Source organism: Euwallacea fornicatus, chromosome 1, assembly GCF_040115645.1.
Source record: "Euwallacea fornicatus isolate EFF26 chromosome 1, ASM4011564v1, whole genome shotgun sequence".
In the NCBI taxonomy this organism is placed as follows: Eukaryota; Metazoa; Arthropoda; class Insecta; order Coleoptera; family Curculionidae; genus Euwallacea; species Euwallacea fornicatus.
The window spans coordinates 6,722,361-6,743,654 of record NC_089541.1 but is presented as its reverse complement, the minus strand read 5'-3'; the positions used below and the strand labels follow the sequence as shown (position 1 = coordinate 6,743,654).

General features: G+C 32.3%; 3 protein-coding genes across 4 annotated transcripts; 2 read left to right on the top strand and 1 right to left on the bottom strand.

The window, feature by feature from the left end:
- The first annotated feature begins 168 nt into the window (after window positions 1-168).
- On the top strand, window positions 169-15,717 carry LOC136350837 (uncharacterized). The gene is made up of 15 exons (XM_066302933.1): window positions 169-357; window positions 771-1,038; window positions 1,089-1,517; window positions 1,571-1,767; window positions 1,819-2,310; window positions 2,367-2,446; window positions 2,712-2,803; window positions 4,934-4,959; window positions 10,390-10,578; window positions 11,262-11,312; window positions 11,363-11,627; window positions 11,843-12,189; window positions 12,245-12,403; window positions 12,821-13,022; window positions 13,082-15,717. The coding sequence occupies exons 1-15, from the start codon at window positions 285-287 to the stop codon at window positions 13,872-13,874; spliced, it is 3,663 nt and encodes a 1,220-aa protein (XP_066159030.1). The 5' UTR covers window positions 169-284; the 3' UTR covers window positions 13,875-15,717.
- On the bottom strand, window positions 15,032-19,834 carry LOC136345800 (uncharacterized). Of its 2 annotated transcripts, XM_066294446.1 has the most exons (5): window positions 19,716-19,834; window positions 19,518-19,660; window positions 19,236-19,461; window positions 19,053-19,182; window positions 15,032-15,517 (listed from the first exon to the last, which is right to left on the bottom strand). In XM_066294446.1, the coding sequence occupies exons 1-5, from the start codon at window positions 19,744-19,746 to the stop codon at window positions 15,388-15,390; spliced, it is 660 nt and encodes a 219-aa protein (XP_066150543.1). In that variant the 5' UTR covers window positions 19,747-19,834; the 3' UTR covers window positions 15,032-15,387. The 2 variants fall into 2 exon arrangements, with proteins under 2 accessions (XP_066150543.1, XP_066150629.1); XM_066294532.1 differs by lacking the exon at window positions 19,053-19,182.
- On the top strand, window positions 19,776-20,898 carry LOC136345918 (uncharacterized). Its single transcript, XM_066294659.1, has 5 exons — window positions 19,776-19,915; window positions 19,969-20,123; window positions 20,228-20,450; window positions 20,508-20,631; window positions 20,689-20,898. The coding sequence occupies exons 1-5, from the start codon at window positions 19,876-19,878 to the stop codon at window positions 20,801-20,803; spliced, it is 657 nt and encodes a 218-aa protein (XP_066150756.1). The 5' UTR covers window positions 19,776-19,875; the 3' UTR covers window positions 20,804-20,898.
- The last annotated feature ends 396 nt before the right edge of the window (window positions 20,899-21,294 follow it).

Here is a 21,294-nt window from a genome sequence, read left to right as displayed (position 1 = left end):
AAAACTTTTTTTCTATGAAATTTGGCAATACAAAGTATTGACTGCACGTGAACAAAATAATTCGTGAAACATTGAGGCTATTCGGAAGATAGCTCAACCTTGACCGTAATAACATTAAAAATACTTCCTTGACCTGTGATAAGTAGGTTTAGACAATTTTCTAACTAATTGTAACATTAGCTTATTGCTCTGTCTGGTTATTGTTGAAATGACACTTTAAGAGAACTAAAAACGTTGCAAATTTAGTGAAATTTCTGTGAAAAAGTTGCAAACCTATTACCAATATGTGGGATGTGCCTTTCGACCTACTTTTCATCGTGCTAATATGGGTTTTGAGGTCTCAGCAATGCTCAATTGGTAAGAAATTAATTGAATCGGTATTTTATTTCCATTATTGTTTAAAGGTGTTTTTTAATATTTAACCAAATGTTTTTCGATCGATTTTGCATTAAAAAGTGGGGCACGAGTTTCTACAGGGTTCTGTCTGAAAGTCAGTATACAAATACAGTGTGGTTAAACAGAAATACCATTGACGCTGAATGTTTTGCGTTACAATGAACAACATTAGACCACTGATTTAAAGGGTCTTCAATTTCAAAAATAACCCTTTTTACTTTTTTGGTACATTTTTGCATTGAAATGAAAAAAAAATTATTTTTAGACCATTCTTTATTCAATTTCTAAGCAATTAATAGAACCCGATTTTGTAAGTATTCAAAAAGCGTTCCTATTAACAAATGAACAAGACTTGAACTCTACCAAATTTTTAGATGAAAACTATCTAATAAACACTAGAAAATGCAAAATACCCAACATCCCGACTTACTCATCAGACTTAAACCTTACTAGAAGCCCAAAAGTAGAATGTACCAACTTCCAACCATTGCTTACTTACACTACGTTAGAAAACAATCAACCCAAACTGCATATCAACCATGAAGCTGTGAAAAAATATTTTGGAACGCCCTATAGTCTCAAATGTTGCTACAGCTATATTTACAGAAATGGTTCACAAGAAGATCCAGATGTCGGAGTAATGTATGAAGAAGTTTGATGAGGTTTCTCTTCAATATTATAGTGAATTATAGGGCCTCACCCTGTAAAGAATTCTTCCATTTCCACGTCCTTAAACACGATCTAGTTTGGGTGTCCTGTAGCAGAATTCCAGAATTAAATTATGAGGATATTGTGTATCAAAATATTCATCAGGTTATCACAGTGCCTCCGATAATTAAAGGCAAAGCTAAAAAACTGAGGAACTCCACCACAAAAAGGCCCATAAGCATTATGATGATTGTCATAGACTCAATCTCCAGGTTAAACTTCTATAGGACCATGCCCTTAACTCAAGATTTCGTCACCAGGAATGGGTTTTATGAGTTTAAAGGCTACAATAAAGTGGCTGATAACACCTTCCCCAATGCCATGGCATTCTTATCAGGACTAACCCTGCGGGAAGCCAATAGCATTTGCAGACCTTTAGAAATAGATGGACTTATAAATTGTCCTTTTCTTTGGTGATGTGGGTTCTAAATGTTTTAGTTTGACAAATCAAAAATCAAAATTTTAGGTATAAGTACAGAGACTTAGGGTACGCTACTGCATATGCAGAAGACTGGGGTTCGATTAGTACTTTCAATTATATGAAAAAAGGGTTCAGGGACAAGCCCACTGACTATTATTATAAGCCCTATATGGATGCGATTACCTACTTGAAATGTCTGAACCAAGATACCATGCCCTTTTGTGCAGGTCCAGAAACTCAAGGTAAGTCGCTGCTGGTTTGATTGTTGTACCAATTTAGTGCATAAACCTTAGGTGATCGCATTTTAAATTTGGCCAGAAGCTTCGCAACAACCCTAAGCACTATCCCATATTTTGGAGTTTTCTGGATGAACACTTTTAGCCACAATTACATTACTTCTCCAATGTCCATGGATTTAAATGTCAGGAACTTTTTCCAGGCACTAAAAAATTCTGTTGTTTTGAATGAAAGTGTGGTAATCCTGCTAAGTGATCATGGAATTAGATTTGGGGAGATTATTAATACTACAAGGGGTTTTTATGAGCTGCGGCTTCCCATGCACTATATCTCCCTTCCTCAGTGGTTTAAGAGAGAGTTTCCTGTAGAAGTGAAAAATTTTGAGGAGAATACTGAGAAATTGACCAGTAACTTCGATCTATATATGACATTGCAACACCTTTTGAAAATGTCTGTAGCGAATTACACAATATCCCCAGTGAACACTTGTCCACACTGCAGGTCATTTTTCGAAAAAATCCCCAACGACAGGAGCTGCGTGGAAGCAGGTTTATATTTGATTCAATACAATTAATAAATAAATAACTAAATAATCAATTTTCAGGAATTCCCTCCACGTGGTGTACATGCAACGTGAATTTCAATGGGCTTAATTATGATGAATTAAATGATTCTTACATGATGAAATAAAAATATTTTTCTTTAAAAATATAACATGCAGATGTTTAAAAATATGACGAGTCTGTGGGACGAAACGTGTAAATTGACGAGCAAATTCTGTGGGTGTGATAAATTTGATAAGGCAGTTAACATGTGTACTAATGAGCTTGTAATGGGTTTTGGAAGTGTTTTTTGAAGAGTGAGTAAAAGTGTAGACAACTAATGTGAATATAGAGATTTTAAAAACAATAGTTAACAAAAATGCAAGGATAAATGTGTTAAAATGTAGAGGTCAAAAGAGGATTACACCAGCTTAAGTCCCGTAACTACTAGAGAGCCAAGGTACCATAAAGGGGCAGATAAAAACTATTATGTTACTAGGTAAAAAAATATATTCCATATTTTAGGATTGTTACATTATAATTTATCTTTCAATCGTTTAACAAATATAAATAGAATTGCGTAATATTGGTTATAGACCTTATTAATATCGCCCTAATTAGTATGAATTTATTAGGCTTTCACTATTTGATTAATTTCATGGATATAGACAATTTGATAATAATTTCGTTCATATTGGAGTTCTATTTTTATCTTTTACACTAACTTCTTTAATTAATTACTACACCTTCAAAGTAATTAATTAGATTCCCACCCTGCGGGTTTGCTGGCAAATACATGTTAACCCATAATGTAATTAGTTTACAGGAAATTGCTGACCACCCCGATTTTCTTGCGAACGATCGATACATGCGCTAGATATATTTATAATCATAAATAGATAATTAGGTAAAGCCATTTTCTTAATTATAGCTATTAGAGAAAGTGTAAATCAATTTTACATTAAAAAAACATTTAGAACTATAATTAACGTATTATTGCTATTATTGCTATTATAAACCTTGTAAAAATATGCCACAAATTTTTATGTGCACTATTAGCCCTGGTATTACAATTTTCATTATATTTATATTGAGACGATATGATGGATAACAAGGAAAACAACTTTTTAGCACCATAGTACAGGGTGACAAAGTTTAATATATTTTCTTGTATTTTGTTTTCGTTTAGATTTATTTTTATTAAAAAAAAATCATTAAATATTACGAATTCCTTCAAATAAGTGATAACTGAGCCGGGTGATTTTTTTTCTCTGCTTCTTTTACATTCTTAATTTGTTTAAATTCTACGAAAATGGAAAAGGATACGAAAATACAGTAAGGGACTAAAAAACTAAAGAACTGAAGTAGAAATTTTAATTTTGTATCAAAATTCATACAGGATGTTTGAAAAATGAAAATAAAAATCATAAAATAGTTCATGGCTCACAAAAAACATAACACACTGTATATAGCCGCCAACTGTTTAGACATTTTGTTGCAGAGGATTTTAAAGAAAATAGGCGTATCAACTTTTAAAAATTTAACTTAAAATATACACGAGAAAAACGGAAAATATGAAAAAAAAAGTGAAATTTATCATAATATATAGCGATAATGGTACATTTTTGACTATAGGTCTTTTAGAATTTTTTTATTATTTTGCAATGTACTATCACCCTCGAAATATCTTCATGGCAACATGTTGCTCTCTGTAGAGTGTTCCTTGTTGAAAATAAATTAATTCAAAATTCTATTAGATGATCAATAATATTTTAACAAATGACGCTTAAATAATAAACGAAGAGACTATTTTTTCATAAATTTGTAGACAATTTTTATTTAAATATTACTCTCATTCACTCTAGATACATGCTTTTCAAGTGTGATTATTGAAAAACACTTCACAAATAAAATTATCGTATTACCGAGTGTTTTCTAAAGAATTTTAGATCTTTGCTCATATCTAAGTTTTCAATGTATCTGACTGTTTATGAATTATAATTTTCCTCAAATTTAAACTTTAAGTAAATATTATGTTCTAATGTCGCAATTATCGTTGCCACAAGAATTACTGCCACGATCTTCTTATATTTTTATTAAATTGATAACGGAATTAGTGTGGGAAAATGCAGTGGCGACGTTTAAAATATTAAACGAATGTTAATATTGAGGAAAATTATATTTGCTGACAAAAATGTATTAAAAAAAAAATACATAATTGAAAATTGAAATATATATATATAGCGAAAACGCTTAAAATCTATGAAAAACTACTTGTGAGGCAAAAATTTTCCTGTGTATCTACATAGTCATTAAAACCTACAATAATTCTGTTTGTAAACGGTAATATTTAAATTAGATACGAATTAAAATAACTTGTATGAATCGCATTTATAAGGAATAACTAGCCAATGAACAATTATTATCAAATCCAAACTGTCTACGAACCAAAATGTTAAATGCAACTTTCGCTTAATGTAATATTTAATAAGCCGTGATTGTTTACAAATACACCAGTATTTACCAACAACAAAAGATAACTTTATTCATGTAAAGTGAGGAATCAACATGGTAGTGAAAAAACATAAGTACATGTGCTACAACCAAAGTAATAATTATAATATCTTAGGTGTGGAGTGCAAAAGAGGAGTCAAAGTAAGTTATTCACATATTTATGTTATAAACTCAATGGCAAAAAACTATCGGATGGATCCAAATTTTCTTTATTTGCGTGTGATCGTCGAGTTCGTGTATAAAGAAGGTGAGGAGAGAGATTTGCTCAACTTACTATCACGGAACTTCTTCCATACCAAAGGGGATCAATCATAATTTGGAGGGAGATCACTTGGGCAGCAAAAACTGATCTCCATATTTGTCATAGAGGTTATCTGATAAGAGATAGATACATTCAGGATATCGTGTTATTTTACTGCACGACAACGCACCTCCATATGTTGTTAATATTGTGAACAGTTACCTCAAGGACATTGGTGTACACACTCTACAATAGCCAGCTCGTAGTCCCGATCTCAGTCCTGTAGGGCATCTATGGGATGAGCTCGGGAGACGTCTAAAAAGGCGACTGGATCACCTAGTGGATTTTGAACATGTTAATGGGACGTTAGTGGAAGAACGAGACAACGTTCCATGGGAAAAGGTCTCCCATTTGATTGGCAATATGCCTAGAAGACTGGTAGCTGTAATACAAGCCATAGGAGGTTCAACACAATACTGAAATTTTTTTTTTATTGTTTTTTGCTTGTATACATTAAGAAGAAAGGAGAAATTTATTTTACTATTTCGTAAAAATGGTCACGTTTAAAAAAATAATTTTCTATAGCCATGTAAATTTTTTAATTTTGCATTATTTCTTAATTAAAACTTTCCATTTCGCTTAAAAAACATAATTCTTCATAATATTCATAATACATAGCCGAAAAAGAAAAAAATTATTGGTGGGCCCATTTTTTTGCTGTTAAGCTTATTAGTGATAAGGGGCAATGGAGAAAGAAATGAAGACGCTTACTTCAAGACCTAAATTGTTTAAACACCTATAATTTATGTGTGGGGTAGTTCAATGGTTGCTAATTTCATCTGACAGATCTAGGCAGATACTGTAGGATAGATAAACTCTCTTTTCCGGGAAATCTCCTTGGGAGAAAGATCTTTCCGAATAAATTATCTTTACATTTAAAGAGGTCAGGCGACAAGAAATCAGGCAAAGAAGAAAGTGAGAGATCCACATCTACTCCAACAGTGAAGTGGTGTTATCAATTGCTTTCAAAAGCAGGAAGAGTAAATTTTAAAAAATTCTTCGAATGCAAAACTGTCTTCAGGAAATGCTAACGATTTAGTGAAGCGAGATTTCCAATTATGTTTCAACAGACCTCAACCATATCTTCTGTGGCAAAATAGCGAACATTTTGTTTATTTACGACGTCATGTAAATTTATGTGACTTTCGTCATCCATGAAAATCGTTTTTGATATCAAGCTGACGAGGTCAAAAAGTTCCAACAAAACTTAATATGTCACTGATTATCGCATTCTACTAACCTTTGAACTACTATTATTTGGCATGGATAGAATATGATTTTGAGCAGAATTTTCAGGATACTGGTTGAGAAAAAATTTAATGCTGCCTTAGCTGTATGAAATATAATCGCTGTTTTGGCCTTCAAAGAATATTAGAATATTATTTGAATTTGTTCTTGATTGCCGGATTTTTTTTTCTAATTTGAGTTCTTAGTTCTAAAAATGACAGTTAAAATTCACCATGGAATTTCGACTCAATATTTTCTTGATTTTTCTTACAGTTTTTAGGTGTGTTCTAATATTTGAAATATTCGTCTTCTGCACACTGCCTAAATTAAACGGAAGCATGATAACCCCGATAGCTTATTTATATCCAGCAAAACATGTTTTATTTTCCACGAACTGAACATTACTTTGAGGGGCATATTGCCTTTTCTCACTCCATTGTCACTTGATACTACTTGCGACTATGTGAATCTCTATCAATTTTCATTCACTGTTAAATTAAATATAGAAGTGACAATTTGCACATAGCACAATATCACACGGAAATCCGTTTTAATTGCAGCAATATTTTATCTCGTCTTAGATTGTTCAATGCAATCATTAAATAATTAATTAAATAAATTTAACAACATTAAAGCAAATTCAATAACAACGGAACTAATGTGTTACAAGGACAACAAAAATTTTGCTATTAAACCAATAATAACGCCGTGTAAAATATAAAATCGTGATAATAAACAGTTCAAGTGTGCATCTTGTTAATGGTAATTAATGATTACCAAGAATGAAGGTGAAGTATAATATATTAATATTGCTGTGGGAGATTAACTGAAAGGGTCAGGGAGAAGGTCGGGTTTAGGTAACTACCAATAAAAATCTATTAAAAAAATATTTTCCGCCTTCAAGTGTGCCTCATTAGTCGTTTGCAAATTTCAACATCCTACATTGTTAAAATAAGAACTTTGCAGACATTTTCTTCTTTAAATTTGTTGTCACTATTTATTCTGGGACATCAATATTGAAAACTTTTATCTCCCCTGGAGAATAAATCATTCAATAATCTGATAAGAGATAACAATATTTACTTTTTAAGGAGTAATTGACCATATTTCCCACCTAATATTTAATTTACAATGACACATGATAGCACATACACATGATAGCACATACACATGAAGAACATTCTTATCTATAAATTACATATCAGAGAGCGATTGTAATCCGCAATATAACAAAAAGTTCCTAATAAACCCATCGTCAAAAATGCGTCTGTTTCGATGTACAGATGGGTATAATTTCATATTTTATCTCATATTTTGCGTCTATTTTCTGTAAGACCCTAGAAGACTCATTGGTGTAGGACAAAATGTCAAAATCATCGGTAGCCATATATGGAGTTTTATGTTCTTTTGAATCGTGTGCTATTTTATAATTTTTATTTTTTTGGGACACCCCGTACGAATTTTGCTTCCAAATTGAAATTTTTTCTACATTGAGAACAGTTGGGATAATTTGAACATTAACTAACTTAGAAATTGATTTAGAAATATGTATTTATTGTTTGATAATACTATTAAATACATTATTTTGCTGCTAATGGTTTAATTAGGGAAATATATATCGGTGTGGCATTATAAGCTTGAAGATTTAGGAGAGTTTTTTCAAAATATCTCGGAAATGGTACAAAGAACATTTTTTATGTTTTACATGTGAGTCGTAAAAAGCCTTTGAAAAAGTCAAATACAATTTGTGTCCTTGAACGAATAAGGAATATCATATTAGATTGTATTGAAATTTACATGGGTTTTCCTATGGTCGGTCTGGCAATGCAACACTCTCTATAGCTGAGGAAATAAAAATAAATCTAAACACAAGATGTAAAAACAAATAGGAATCTTTGCCGCCCTGTATAACGAAAATGATACTCTTTTGGCCATGGATCCATTAACATTTTTTTATTATTTTGCAGAGTTCTATCGTTTCCTGAAATATCTCTATGATGATTTATCATACCCTGTATACAACATTTAAAGAATCTAAAAGCGTCTGTCAAACTTATTTCAAATTCTAATTTTTCTGCACTGTCTACTGAATATTTTTAATTCACCAAACTACCAGTATTTAACGCAATGCTATTTTCCTCAATTATACGTTACCAATATGAAATATGTATAAAGTCATGTCCCAGTTTCAGTTCTAGAAAGTTTGATCAATAGAACGGTCTGAAACTTCCGGATATTTTGCAATTCATTGTATAGGAAATGATAAACCAGGTATTCTAAATGGAAGGAAGAAGTTTTCATGAAAAAAATTGATGTGAAATTGCGTAATAGCTACAGGGTCCTACGAAAACTTTAATTTGAGATCAGTTCCTCAACTCATCAGAATCTACTTGAACATACATATGAGGACCACAAGTCTACCGACATGACACCATTTCGAAACGATTTTATTTCCGTGATTTCAAAAATCTAATCATTATGCATTGATCTCTAACTGTTCCTGAGATATTTAAGCCTAAATAATAGGTAAAAATTTAAGGAAATCCCTGTTTGTTGGGACCATGCATGGACAATCAACTAAAGAAGTTTCAGAGAGAAAACCAGCCTCGAACTATGTCAAAGTAGATAGAAAATTGTGTCTGAAATTGAAAATATTAGAAAAGAAATTGAAAGCCATCCCATAAGAGCTAGTGCTAAAACGTGACAAGTGCGGCCTCATTAGAAAAAATAATACAAGATTCACTTTTTAGAAGTTCGTCCTTTCGTTCTTCGTTATGCAACCTTGATAATCGTGTAGCAACGTACTTAGATTTATAAAGGTTTTTACGTAATATTGTATGAATAAAAAGTGGCGGGAAAATGGTAGCTACAGTGTGCGAATTCTTCTTGAAAATTAAATATTTTCATTATTGAGGTTTCAATGACATAGCCTTGCACATTAAACATCTTTATACTTCCTCTTTAAATAAAAAAATATGCATTCTTATGAATTTATGAACCATCCTGTAGATTCCTCTGAAAACGGTATCAATTCGCTGATCTACGCGCAGGCTCCCTTTATTGATATTCGCCGATTTCATCCCTCGCTGGCATTCATTCGGACAGAATTCTCCCTCCCATGATGAGGCGCTTTTAGTTGTTTCACCCCCCTCTGAAATCATCGACTCGCAACCATCATCAAGAACTAGTAATCAAGGTTACCAGTAACATACAGATCATGAAGATTACTAAGTTTCTCATTAGAATAACTATTTTCCGGGGATTATCTTTCATCATCAATGACGTCAATTTATATTCGTTATTGGGTGGTAATAAATTAGTATCTTTCGTTGATTGTGTTGGTTCATTATTGCAAATTATGGTAAGTACCTATGTAGAAAACAATCATGAAATGTTTAAGTGATCATGTCAAAAATTTGCTATTTAGATTTTTTTCTAAGATATACCGCAGAAATTTAGTGTGAAATACGTAGATAATAAGGGAGTTAGTAGAAACTTCGGTGTAGAAACATCCTAGAATTCAACAAGGTGATGATAAATATTTACACAAGTTTTTAAAATTAAACTGAACGCCAGATGAAATGTAACAGAGAAAAGCGAACTTTGGCGAACTGTAGCTTTAACATGTCTGCCAAGGTTGGATTTTTAGCTGAAGACTCAAAGGGCCATCTTCGATATCTGCGACACTATCGTCGAGTATTATTTGCAGTTCCTCTTAGTTCTACATGGTGTCAACAAAGGCTTTAGTAGTTAAAAAAATTGAAATGTCGCTCTCTTTATCACTTCTTTTTCATATTTTAATTACAGGGTGCATTCACATAACTCATTGGAGTTATATAGTAGTCAGGTAAGTTTTTAACTGTCCCACTTCATCAGGCGCTTAGTTTAGTTAAATTATAATGAAAAGTGAGACCTCTTGTTTTAAAACAATTAAATTTAAAAATGAAAATTACCTCATTTCTGTTGTTATTATTTCAACCATAAACAACAATTAAAAATGTTTTAATAATAAAATAAAGGTGTTTATACAAATTTCCTTTCAGGCATAAAAATGCACGAAGCTATACCTAGTAGTGCGTGGAAGAAGATTGTTTTAGTTATGTTCATCACTGCAAGTGTTTTGATTACTATATCCTACTACGATTATGCCAAAATACTTAAGTATCAAGTTTTAGTGAATACAAATACTACCAGGATAAATGCGTCTGTGGAAATAAATGGTATTATTGAAAGTAAGTACTAATACATTCTCATTTGGTGAGTAGCGAGGTTTACCGGCAATTATCACTTTTTTTCTCTTAATGGTAATTTGCACTATAATGTTTATAATGTTTCACAGAAATAGGTCTTTATCAACTTTTGAAAACTTTAAGAAATTCCCCGTTTTTGTCATTTTGAAGATTGAAATAATATCGACTAATAAAATTGACATTCCAAAAGGTTTATAAATTGATCCTTAAAAGTTTCTTCGAACTGCCAACAAATTGTGCGTTTGCATTAGATTCCCTTTTGGCAAAGTCGGTTTAATTTTTGCAAACTTAATAATTAAATTTTAAGAGGATTTGCAAGAACTATGAGAAGCTAGCTTAGTTTAAGCTTTTTGAAAATCTTTGTTTCTAAGCATGTAACTTTTGATAAAATTTCGACTGTTCTGAGGGAGTTGTTTAGAAAATCCTTCGAAAGTTCCACAAGACAAGAGTGTGGGTCTAACAGCATGAAAAATATATGCTGTATATTTTAACGACCACTTGATCCATCAATGAAGTAAAAAAAGTACTCAATAGTCGATATTTTGACATCTTGCTTAGTGTCAGAAAAAATTAACGTTCATCCTTGTCGATCCATTACGTGGAGACCACCCTGTATAGTAGTAAATACTAAAAATAAAATATTCACAATAAACGTTTGTTTCAAGATTCAACTCACTTTGCTGTTGCAACTTCAGAGATTCCTGAGACTTCTGGAGGTAAACTTTTTTTTACTCCAGGGGGAAAAATTTTAAAAATCATTTTTCAGACAAAAACTATTTAGTGTCAAGTTCAAAGTGTAAGATTGTCAACCTGGACGTCTTTACCCCCGAGGCCAAAAAGTATTTCAAACCGCTGAAGTACAAGAGTTGTACCAAAAATGAGTTACTAACCTACGTGACAAAGCGAGACAATATTGCAACGGTTCACCTAAACCCCGAAATCATCCCCCAGTATACTAATAACACTCTATCTTGCTGTTATTCGGATGTCAGCAGGAGCGACTCACAGAAAAATCCTGATGATTCTATTAAGTAAGTTTCTTGAATCACACCTAATAACAAGGAAATATTTTTCAGCGATCTGTGAATTCTGGATAGTATATGAGCATAAAAAATTCTTCGATTCGCGAATATTCCTTAGTTTCTCGAGCGGTTTGTTTTCCCTGCAATAAATCGGACGTTTTCGTGCAGCGTCCTTCCGAAGGGGGTTGAAAATAATTTTTAACCATTTTTTCAACTTATTTTAGGACTAGCCAATGCAAAGATTTTCAAAACAACGCCACAATTACCCAAGATGCCATTGTGGTTCGATGCATGGATAAAGGAAAGAAAGTCTACGAAAACGTCCATACCTCCGTTAGGATAAATTCAAACGTCCAGAAGAAGATGAAATTTTATGACAATAGTTTCAACAATAGTAACGACAAACCTGTAAGCGTTCTTTTCATTGGAATAGACAGCATTTCGAGGCTTAATTTCATCAGGGCTTTGCCCTTGACTCATAAGTACGTGGAAGACCAAGGATGGATCCCTTTGAAAGGATACAATAAGATGGATGACAATACTTTCCCGAATCTTATGGCCATATTTACCGGTTAGGATTAAGTTATTATTTAGGGTATTGTGTTCTAATGCAGGGTTTATAACAGGATTTAACCAGACAACAGCCTATAAAGTTTGTAAGCCTAAAGATTCGGGATTTTTGGACAAGTGTCCCATGCTGTGGTACAAGTATCGAGACTTAGGATATATCACTGGATATGCTGAGGATGCGGCTAGTATAAGCACTTTCAACTATGTTAAAAAAGGTTGGGATATTAAGCAATATTGGGATGGTTATAAGGTTGCATGCAGGCCTAGTCAAGATTCTCTGCCTATGACTCGCACTGAAATGCACTTGGCTCGCCTGGTAAAACACTGTTTATGGGTTTTTTAATGTAAATACCTATATGTGCAATCAATCAGAAAATATGCACGTTCTGTTTGTTTTTTCTACCTAAAAATAACAGTTTGCCAATCAAAATCATAATACTGTAACACTTTTAAAAACGTCAACGTATTTGGAAAAAAATTTATGGCACTGTTTTGAAAAATGAAATATAAAATATAAATAAAATAAAAAACGAATAAGGCAGCCAAGTTTTCAGGGCTCATAGTGTCTTGTAACGTAAATGAATAAATATTTCAGTTGCTCAAGCTAAGCCCATATTTTCCTCATGTTTTAGGCTTCATAAAACCCCCAACCGACTATTATTTCCGCTCGTATATAATGGCCACAGAAAAATTGGAAAAGGTCAGTGTAAGTTCAATGGCGTTCTGCACAGGCCCTGAAACTAGCGGAGAACGAATACTCAATCTTATCAGAGATTTCGGCCACACCTTTAAGGACCATCCTAACTTCGGATTTTTTTGGATGAATACTTTTAGGTACTTTCACAATCAATTCCTCACATTTAAAATCGAACATTATAATATTACTGCTTTAGCCACAATGAGCTCAACACCCCTACAATGATGGATCAAAAGATAAAAACTTTCCTCTCAGATCTGGACGAAAAAGGAGTCACCAATAATACCCTGATAATTTTCCTCAGTGATCACGGAATTCGCTTTGGTGATATTAGGACTACAGAAACTGGATGGTTGGAGGAGCGTTTACCATTTATTTATTTTGGTTTCCCTCCATGGTTCAAGAAGCGCTTCCCTACAGAGTATCAGAATTTCCAGCACAATGTGAACAGACTCACCACCCCTTATGATTTACACATGACTCTACAACATGTCTTGACCATGTCTGGGCTTAACCACACCACTGTTCCTAGTGATGCTTGCCCCAAATGTCTCTCCCTGTTTGAGGAAGTACCAAAGGATCGATCTTGTGAGGAAGCAGCCATTAATCAGCATTGGTGCACTTGCGCTGGCTACACCAAAACTAAACTCGAACCTAAAGCTGAGAAGAAAGTCACTCAATTCTTCCTCGACACAATTAGCAAGATCATCCAGAGACACCTGCATTTGGGGAGTGATAAATGCTTGAAGTATACAGTTAATGATGTGAGTATTAGCGTGTCGAAGAAGATGTCTTATAAGAAAACTTCATATATTTTGGTAATCATGAAAACGCATCCGAAGGCTATATTTGAAACTACCATAAGTTATGTTGGTGACATAATGAATAGCACTCTAAAAACGGGGGATGTAAGTAGGTTGGATTATTATGGGACTCACAGTTATTGCGTCACTGATGCATATGTGAAGAAATACTGCTATTGCAAATAAATTGTGACGAAGGATGAAGGTAAAGTTCAAGTGTAGATTCTATGAAGGGAAGGTATTAGTGTCGAAATTCTAAATCAGGTTTTAAAATGAAAAGAAGAAACTTTGGAGAGCAATTTTCAATACCTAATTAATATCTGGAAAGGCTTAAGTGATTTTAATTATTTAAAAATAACAAGAAAGCTGAATTTATAATTGGAAATATACAGGGTGATTAAACAGGGATTGCAAAATCAGGGGATTTTTCAGAGATGAAAATATTTTCTAATCAATAAAATCGATTAAGCCGTTTCGGAAATATCAATTTTTGAAAATTTCTTAAATAAAGTTGATTCTGTTTGTTGGAGATGGCAATTTAGCATGTCTAGTTTACATGGTATAGAAAATGAGAATTTTTCCACATTATTCTTTCGACATTCGTATTTAAAACCAGAACTTAAAATTGCAAAACAACTTAAAATATTCTGTATTATTTATCTTTGGAAACTATATCAACATAAACAAAACTACAGATCTATAGAATCAACGCTTCAAATAACGCATTTTAACGTCGCAACGGTTTAGTATTTGTCTTGTTATTTGTATGTTGTTAGTACAATGACTACCGTGGGTATTCTTGTTAAAAAGGTATTCTGTTATAGCAATTTTGTTGCAAAATTACTTATGTGATTTAAGTACGTTATTTTCGAAGTGCCTTAACGTTGTTTAACCAAGAAGCACAATATTCCTAAAGGACATATTGTTAATATTTATTTATTTTAAGTATTTGTAAATTGTTTAAGTTGTATATTTTGGTACAAATTATTAGCAAAGCCAAAGCACTTGATTAGTTACTACCCTCTAGCTAATTGGTTTAAGGTTTAGAACATATCATTGTTTCGCAAACTCAGCTCTACAATTCAATTATCTCTTGCATGTCAATTTTCGCTACTTCAGAGGTTAATCACAACACCCTATTGTTATGTAATTCAGCGACCTACATTTTACCAGTCAATTTAAGTAATTTTTATTTTTTAAGATTTAGGTAGAAAGTAGAATAAGTTGATATATGGGTGCGCATTATTCGATCTGTGATACAATTCCAAACCTGTTAGTTGAACGTCTCAATTGGTGCCAACTCAAGTTTTGTCTCATATTAAAGCGGGTTTATGTAAAAACAATTTTACGAACAAAAAATATAATTTAAATTCTCATTTAAAGGTACAGTTTTTTTCCACTGGGCTATTTAATAACCGGTGTCTATTAATATAGAACAATACTTTCTACGTGAATTCCTATTATTATAATTTATTTTCTAACGTTGCCAATATGTATACCTAATAGTTAATTCAAAAGATATAAGCAGAAATGGAGTATTCCCAGATAACTGATCAAAACAATGTTGATTAATATTTAGCTTTTTAAACTTAAGAGACAGTCTAGTCAAGTCCTAACAGTATTGTTGTTCTACTATTATACAACTAAAATATATCAGTATACATTACAGAAACACATTGGTTTTACTATAGTAAAGCTCTTATATGTCATGGTTTTTGCAGGGTACCAGGATGACGTCATAAAACTTAAAGAAGTTATCTCTGGTAACAGGGCTGGTGCAGTATGTTTTAAGAATAGAGTCAAGGCAGGTTTTGAAGCTTCTCATAAGTCTGAAATAAGAAGGAAGAACAAGCAGAATATACAACACAGAACAGGAAATAAATTTGAGCAGATAAAAATGAGATAGAAAGAAGCAGTCTTGAGGCTGTGATATGTTAATGGATTTTCGAGTACACGTGTCGCAACGTAAAAGTTACCTACAATACCAATATTGTGCAATAGAAACAAAAATAAATGAGTTAAATATTAATTTCAGGAAATTGTTTTGTAAGCAAAACATTATGATATGCTAATGATCCAAGGATTACATATTAAAAATTATAAGGGTTTCCGTTTGTTGAAATCGTATCGGAATCGAAAAGGGTTAGAAAGTTAAAATGTGAAAGAAAAAGTCGTTTTATTACGCAAAAATTTATGTTATAGAGACCGAGAAAAATAATGTACGTCAATTATGTTCAAAAATATTGTAAGCTAATGTTAAAATGCTTAAATTCAGCAAAAAATCGCACCGAAAGAAGTTAAAAAATAATAAGGCAAAATATCATTCGTTATCTTTGAACATGTTTAAGCTTCATAGAACCAAACACCTGATATTCATAAATATTTAATAATTTTTTATTCACAAAATCAGAATGGTTTCAAAATATGTTAAAAGGGTGAAAGCTCCAGGGAAAAAAAATCGCCATTTACCATTCAAAGTTCTTAGAATGTGAGAAAAATACACTACGTCATTGACTGTCACAGTTATTGATAGCACGCAAATAATCGTTTTGCAGCATCGTCAACCGATCACATCCTCGAAGAATACGGTCGCAATACCGAAATATTACAATTTGTTACAATATTACTAGGGCGATCAGTGAAATTGTCACAATGATTGCACTAGTGCAAGTTATCGCTGAAATTCGCTAGTGATGATTTAGAGTAGCAAATAGAAAACAGTAACACCTTGTGTTCATAAAGACAATACAGTGAAAGTCGTGAATAACGACATCGGTTATAGTGATAAGTCGCATATAAAAACAGAAATTAGTACGTTTTATTGGATTCGCATTTGCTCCGTTGCAAAAAAATCGTTATTAACATCCGCTAAAAAAACATTTTTGGTGGTTTGCTATCACTGTTGGCATTCTTTGAAAACTTATTCAAAGAGTAACCGACATTTAAAAAAAAGAGTGCCTTTAACGACTTTATAAATAAATTCCAGAGTTTCTTTTTAATATATGTACATAATTAGCATATATATCTATATATATATATGTATAGTTTTATGAGTGTATGTGTGGTTGTGTTTTTTCTGAAATTTGTATAAAAGTTACTAAAATACCGTTTTTTTATAAGTTCCGGTCTCTTTTGGCGAAATGTATATTTGAATGCTGGCAGTGTCGACTTTATATTGCAATTACTATAAACTTATAAAAAATCAATTTCTTTCAGTTATTTACCGACATTAAACAACTAAAATTGTGACAAAAGAGTATGTTGATTTAAAGCCATAGAATCTGAGTTTTTTATGAGTCAATATTTTCATTTATGTTTAATGTCGGTAAATAGCTGAAAAAAATGAATTTTTTTAAAAGAATGTAGAAAGAATAGGAATCATCGGGAAAATTCCTGAATTATAAACGAGGACAATGCAAATTAGAGACTGTGTTCATTGTATATATTCAGCTTGCTTGCGTTATTGTAATTTTGTTGTGTTTTAAGGAATGACTTCCAGAAAAAAAAGTTTTGCTCGTTGAGGAGAAAGGTATAATAATTTCTAGACTTTAAGTGGGTGAAAGCAACAATAATATTACAAATAAGTTGCACTTATCGCATTCGACAGTTTGTATAATTTGGAAGAACGGAGAAAATATCAAGAATGTCTTTAATGAAAATTTGCTGCGAAAGAAAAAGCTTAGATTATCTAATCATAGAGATGTTAATGAAACATTATTTAAGTGGTTTAAAAAGAAAAGTAGTAAAGGATTAACGATCAGGAGTGTAATACCACAGACAAAAGCGACACAGCTGGCTAAAATAATGAATAAAAGCTCGGAAAATAAATGTTCAGAAAGATGAGTGAAAAGTTTCCGACAAAGAAGTAATATTGTACATAGAAAAATTAGTGGTGAAGCCACTAGTCGCAGTGGTAAAAATTTACCAGACTTATGAGATGTTTAATGCAGGTGAAATAGGTGATTTCTACAAAATGACTTTCAACAAAACATTGAAATTTAAAGAAGAGAAGAATACAGTTGGAAAAATGTTCAAGAAAATAGTTACCCTTTTTGTTGCTGCCAATGTGACAGGATCAGAAAAATGAAAATTGATTGTTATTGAAAAATCAAAAACCCCGTTGTTTTCAAGAATATTAAGTCGTTACTTCAGTCCTACATGTCTAATAAAAAAGTCTGAATAACTTCAGATATCGTTATAAAAACTTAGCAATACTGCGGCACTGAATTTTAAAAAAATGCTCTTGATAAGCAATTGTCCAACGCACCTAAAACTATCAAATTTAGAGAACATTAATATTCAATATCTTCCATCAAATGACAGATCAACTCTGCATCCAGTTGACCACTTTCATAAGATTAATGAAAATTTATTTTAGAAAGCTCCAGGAAAAAATAAGCAAAACAAAGCGTGCTATTAATCTTTTGGATGCAATATGAATAATATTTATAGAATGGAATAGGGTATCACCTCAAACAATCACAAATTGTTTTAGATATGCAGATTCACAACTAGCACAAGTAGCTGACTACTTTGAAGAGGAGGACGATCTTCCTTTAGCTGAGGTGGCAAGAAAGATAAATATTGATTTTGAAAAAGAAGATGATGTGCCTTTTGCGTTGAAAAAAGAACGCCTAACATTATCAAATGAATTAAGGACTGACTTTGAAAATGTTAAGCTTAACTTGGAAATAAACGGTGCTGTATCTGATGAACGAAATGCAAACAAAATTCTCACCACTCAAGAAATTCAAGATAAAAGTAATGAAAATTCTCAGGGTGGTGAAGATTTTAAGCTACCATCAATTGTAGAATCCCTACAAGTTGTAAAACCCTTGAACAGATTTGCGCTATACAGTTATTCCAGCAACAAAAGGGTTCTGAATAAAATCAATTTTATAGACAAAAAAAATTCATTCATTTGTTTTAAATTACGTTACAAAAAGCAAACGAAAATTATAGACTATTTGAATAAATAATGTGTTTTTACCACACATACGTAAACATAAATAAGTTAGAAGTTATAAATTACTTATATTTTACTATTTATCTGTTATACTTTTTAATTTGTTTAATAATTCTTGTGTTTTTTTCACGTTTCTTTAATAATAAAAAAAAACAAGTCTTGATATAACAACGACCGGATATAACGACCCTTCATACTTGGTCCCCCCGCCGTCGTTAAATTCGACTTTCACTGTATTTCGAGGACACAGGAACAGGGACTATCCACTTGGAAAATAAAACTACAGAGTGTCCCTGGTCTTATGATTGATGTTCACGGTGCAATTCGGTCGAGAGCAATAAATCACAAAAATCAAGTTTACGACGAAAAACAGAAACCTGAAATCCATAGAAACTTACTGGCAAAGTTGACTTTTTGAAAGGCACATTTCCGGCCCCATAAACTTTTCTGCCTGAGCATCTAGTTCATCTATGCAGGTGTTTTGTGAAAAATTACTTAATGTAAGAGTAATACATGGATTAGTAAGCTCTGTAAAATATAAATTTTTGTTCCGAAATACAAGACCTATATAAATCTCTTACCGATCAGTCGAAACCCTTCGGCTTTGCAAATGAAGTCCAGAAGCCCAAATAGCATCTCAAAAACAAGATCAGGGAGACCTTTGGATTTGGATGGCATGCACTGGTCCAGCAAGAGTTTGGGTTTGTCTAAACACTTTCTCAATTCTCTTTCGGTGTAATGGCAAAAACTCAATTTCTCTGCATCAAATTTACTGTTCAGGCATTCGGTGGCTGTCAAGGTGGCATTCTAAAATTTAAATTATTCTAGATTCTTCTAGAATAATTGCGGTATTGTTGTTTTACATGCATTTTCCAATCAAAATTGGTGCACTTAGACACAGATGATTTTCTAGTGTATTTGTTGTGAAATACCTCATGAACTTTTGCATGAGTAATGTTTTTTTTTAAGTGATTGTTCACATAATTAAGGGCTAATATTCCACTGGCTAAAAGAACATCAAAAAGTGCGACTTGTTGAGCAAAAAAAAAATTAAAACTTACCGAGCGCCAATATCAAAATTAACCTTTGCATTTTGGAGAAGACGTTAGCAACAACTGGAGTCAATTTATAAATTAAACAACGTCACAGTTTATCAATCTGCAGTAATCGTATGAGTGCTTGACTTGATTTTCTCTAATAACAACTAAAGTCCTCTTTGAAATGACAAAGTTCTTTCAATTTATTGTTCTTGCGTGTGCAGGTGAGTCTTGAAATTTTTCATTGAATTTAGGGCATCTTTAAGGCTTGATTCAGTGATATGGAGAGTTTCGAGTCAAATTGAACCAGAAGAAGATGATAAGAACATATTTTTCAATTCCCATAATTACCACAAAGCAAAGCAACAAGCTAAGGACAATGCAGTTCAATTTTTTTTTAAGATCTGTCCGAATCATACGCCACAAATTAAGGTAAACTATTATCTTCCCGGGGAATTTTGATTTTAGTATCTTTATAACCCCGGAACACTGAATTATTTTCACTCAAACGTAAGTTATCCATTTTTAATTTTTAGGATAAATTAAAAGAATTCCAAACATGCTCGGAAAAAATCAATGAAGATGACATGATGCTTTGTAAAGTGGTTGAGCAGAACTTGAAAAACTGTTCAACACCACTTATCAACTTCTTTGAAGCATGTGTACCAAAACAAGCAAAGGGGATTCCTACCTATTTGTTGGATATCATTCAGAAACTTGTACGCTACGTTTGCGCTAGCAATGGGGCTCATATTTTAGGTAAACATGTTGTCAAAAATATTCGTTTTCATACAAAGGTATAATGGCCCTCTTTAGAACTGGAAAATCCTTGTATTTTAAGCACGAAACAGCTTTATAGCAGAACATGCATTAGAAAGCTCAAAGAGGAACTGGAGATGTACAACTACGAAAATTTACCCGAAAAAACCGCCATATGTTTGTGAGTTATTGGATATTGATTAGTGAAAATGTTGAGAACATTTTTTATTGTTTTCAGGTTTTTAGATCAATTTACTGATTGTTTTAATACTCATGTGCAAAAATCGTGCCAAGATTCTACGACCAGAGAAGCATACATTGGTTTATACCAGAATTTTCTTTGTACGAAATAATGTGAATATAGGGAAAGACAATAATACAAAGCATTTTCTACTAGGAAAAACTAACACGCATTAATAAAATATAAATTTTGTCTGTTTTCTTCTGATGAGCGTTCTTTTTTACGACAACCCTTAACTTTTTGAAATGCAATAAAATTAAGACCTGAGCAACCTTTTGATCTACGAATATTATCTTTGGAGATGATTTATAGATACAATTTTTCTATACACAACTGTTTCACTACATACCTTTCTGCTTGTATTCTAGCCATAGTCAAAGTTAATATAGATAATCTAAACGTAAGGGAGCAAAAGCTTTGTTTTCATGATACACACACGATTTTTTTTTTGTTTTATAACTTGAACTAGTTAGATATATTAGCTTCAATTGATATTACTTGTTATAAATAATCTCAAATAATTCAGGAAATTCTAATAGGTGAAGTTTCTTCAGGATCTAATTTACCACTCTTTCAAGTAATTAATTAAACTAAGCGGTAATT

What these genes read in the sequence shown, in the direction of transcription:
- LOC136350837 (XM_066302933.1), top strand. Translation starts at nt 285, where the DNA reads ATGTGGGATGTGCCTTTCGACCTACTTTTCATCGTGCTAATATGGGTT. An exon ending in TGCAGGTCCAGAAACTCAAG is followed by an intron (nt 1,768 to 1,818) that starts GTAAGTCGCTGC and finishes CATAAACCTTAG; the next exon opens with GTGATCGCATTTTAAATTTG. An exon ending in TCTTATGGCCATATTTACCG is followed by an intron (nt 12,190 to 12,244) that starts GTTAGGATTAAG and finishes GGTTTATAACAG; the next exon opens with GATTTAACCAGACAACAGCC.
- LOC136345800 (XM_066294446.1), bottom strand. Translation starts at nt 19,746, where the DNA reads ATGCAAAGGTTAATTTTGATATTGGCGCTCG. An exon ending in ATTTTGATTGGAAAATGCAT is followed by an intron (nt 19,462 to 19,517) that starts GTAAAACAACAA and finishes TTTAAATTTTAG; the next exon opens with AATGCCACCTTGACAGCCAC. An exon ending in TCAAAAAGTCAACTTTGCCA is followed by an intron (nt 15,518 to 19,052) that starts GTAAGTTTCTAT and finishes TTCTTATTTCAG; the next exon opens with ACTTATGAGAAGCTTCAAAA.
- LOC136345918 (XM_066294659.1), top strand. Translation starts at nt 19,876, where the DNA reads ATGACAAAGTTCTTTCAATTTATTGTTCTTGCGTGTGCAG. An exon ending in TATTGTTCTTGCGTGTGCAG is followed by an intron (nt 19,916 to 19,968) that starts GTGAGTCTTGAA and finishes GGCTTGATTCAG; the next exon opens with TGATATGGAGAGTTTCGAGT. An exon ending in CAATGGGGCTCATATTTTAG is followed by an intron (nt 20,451 to 20,507) that starts GTAAACATGTTG and finishes GGCCCTCTTTAG; the next exon opens with AACTGGAAAATCCTTGTATT.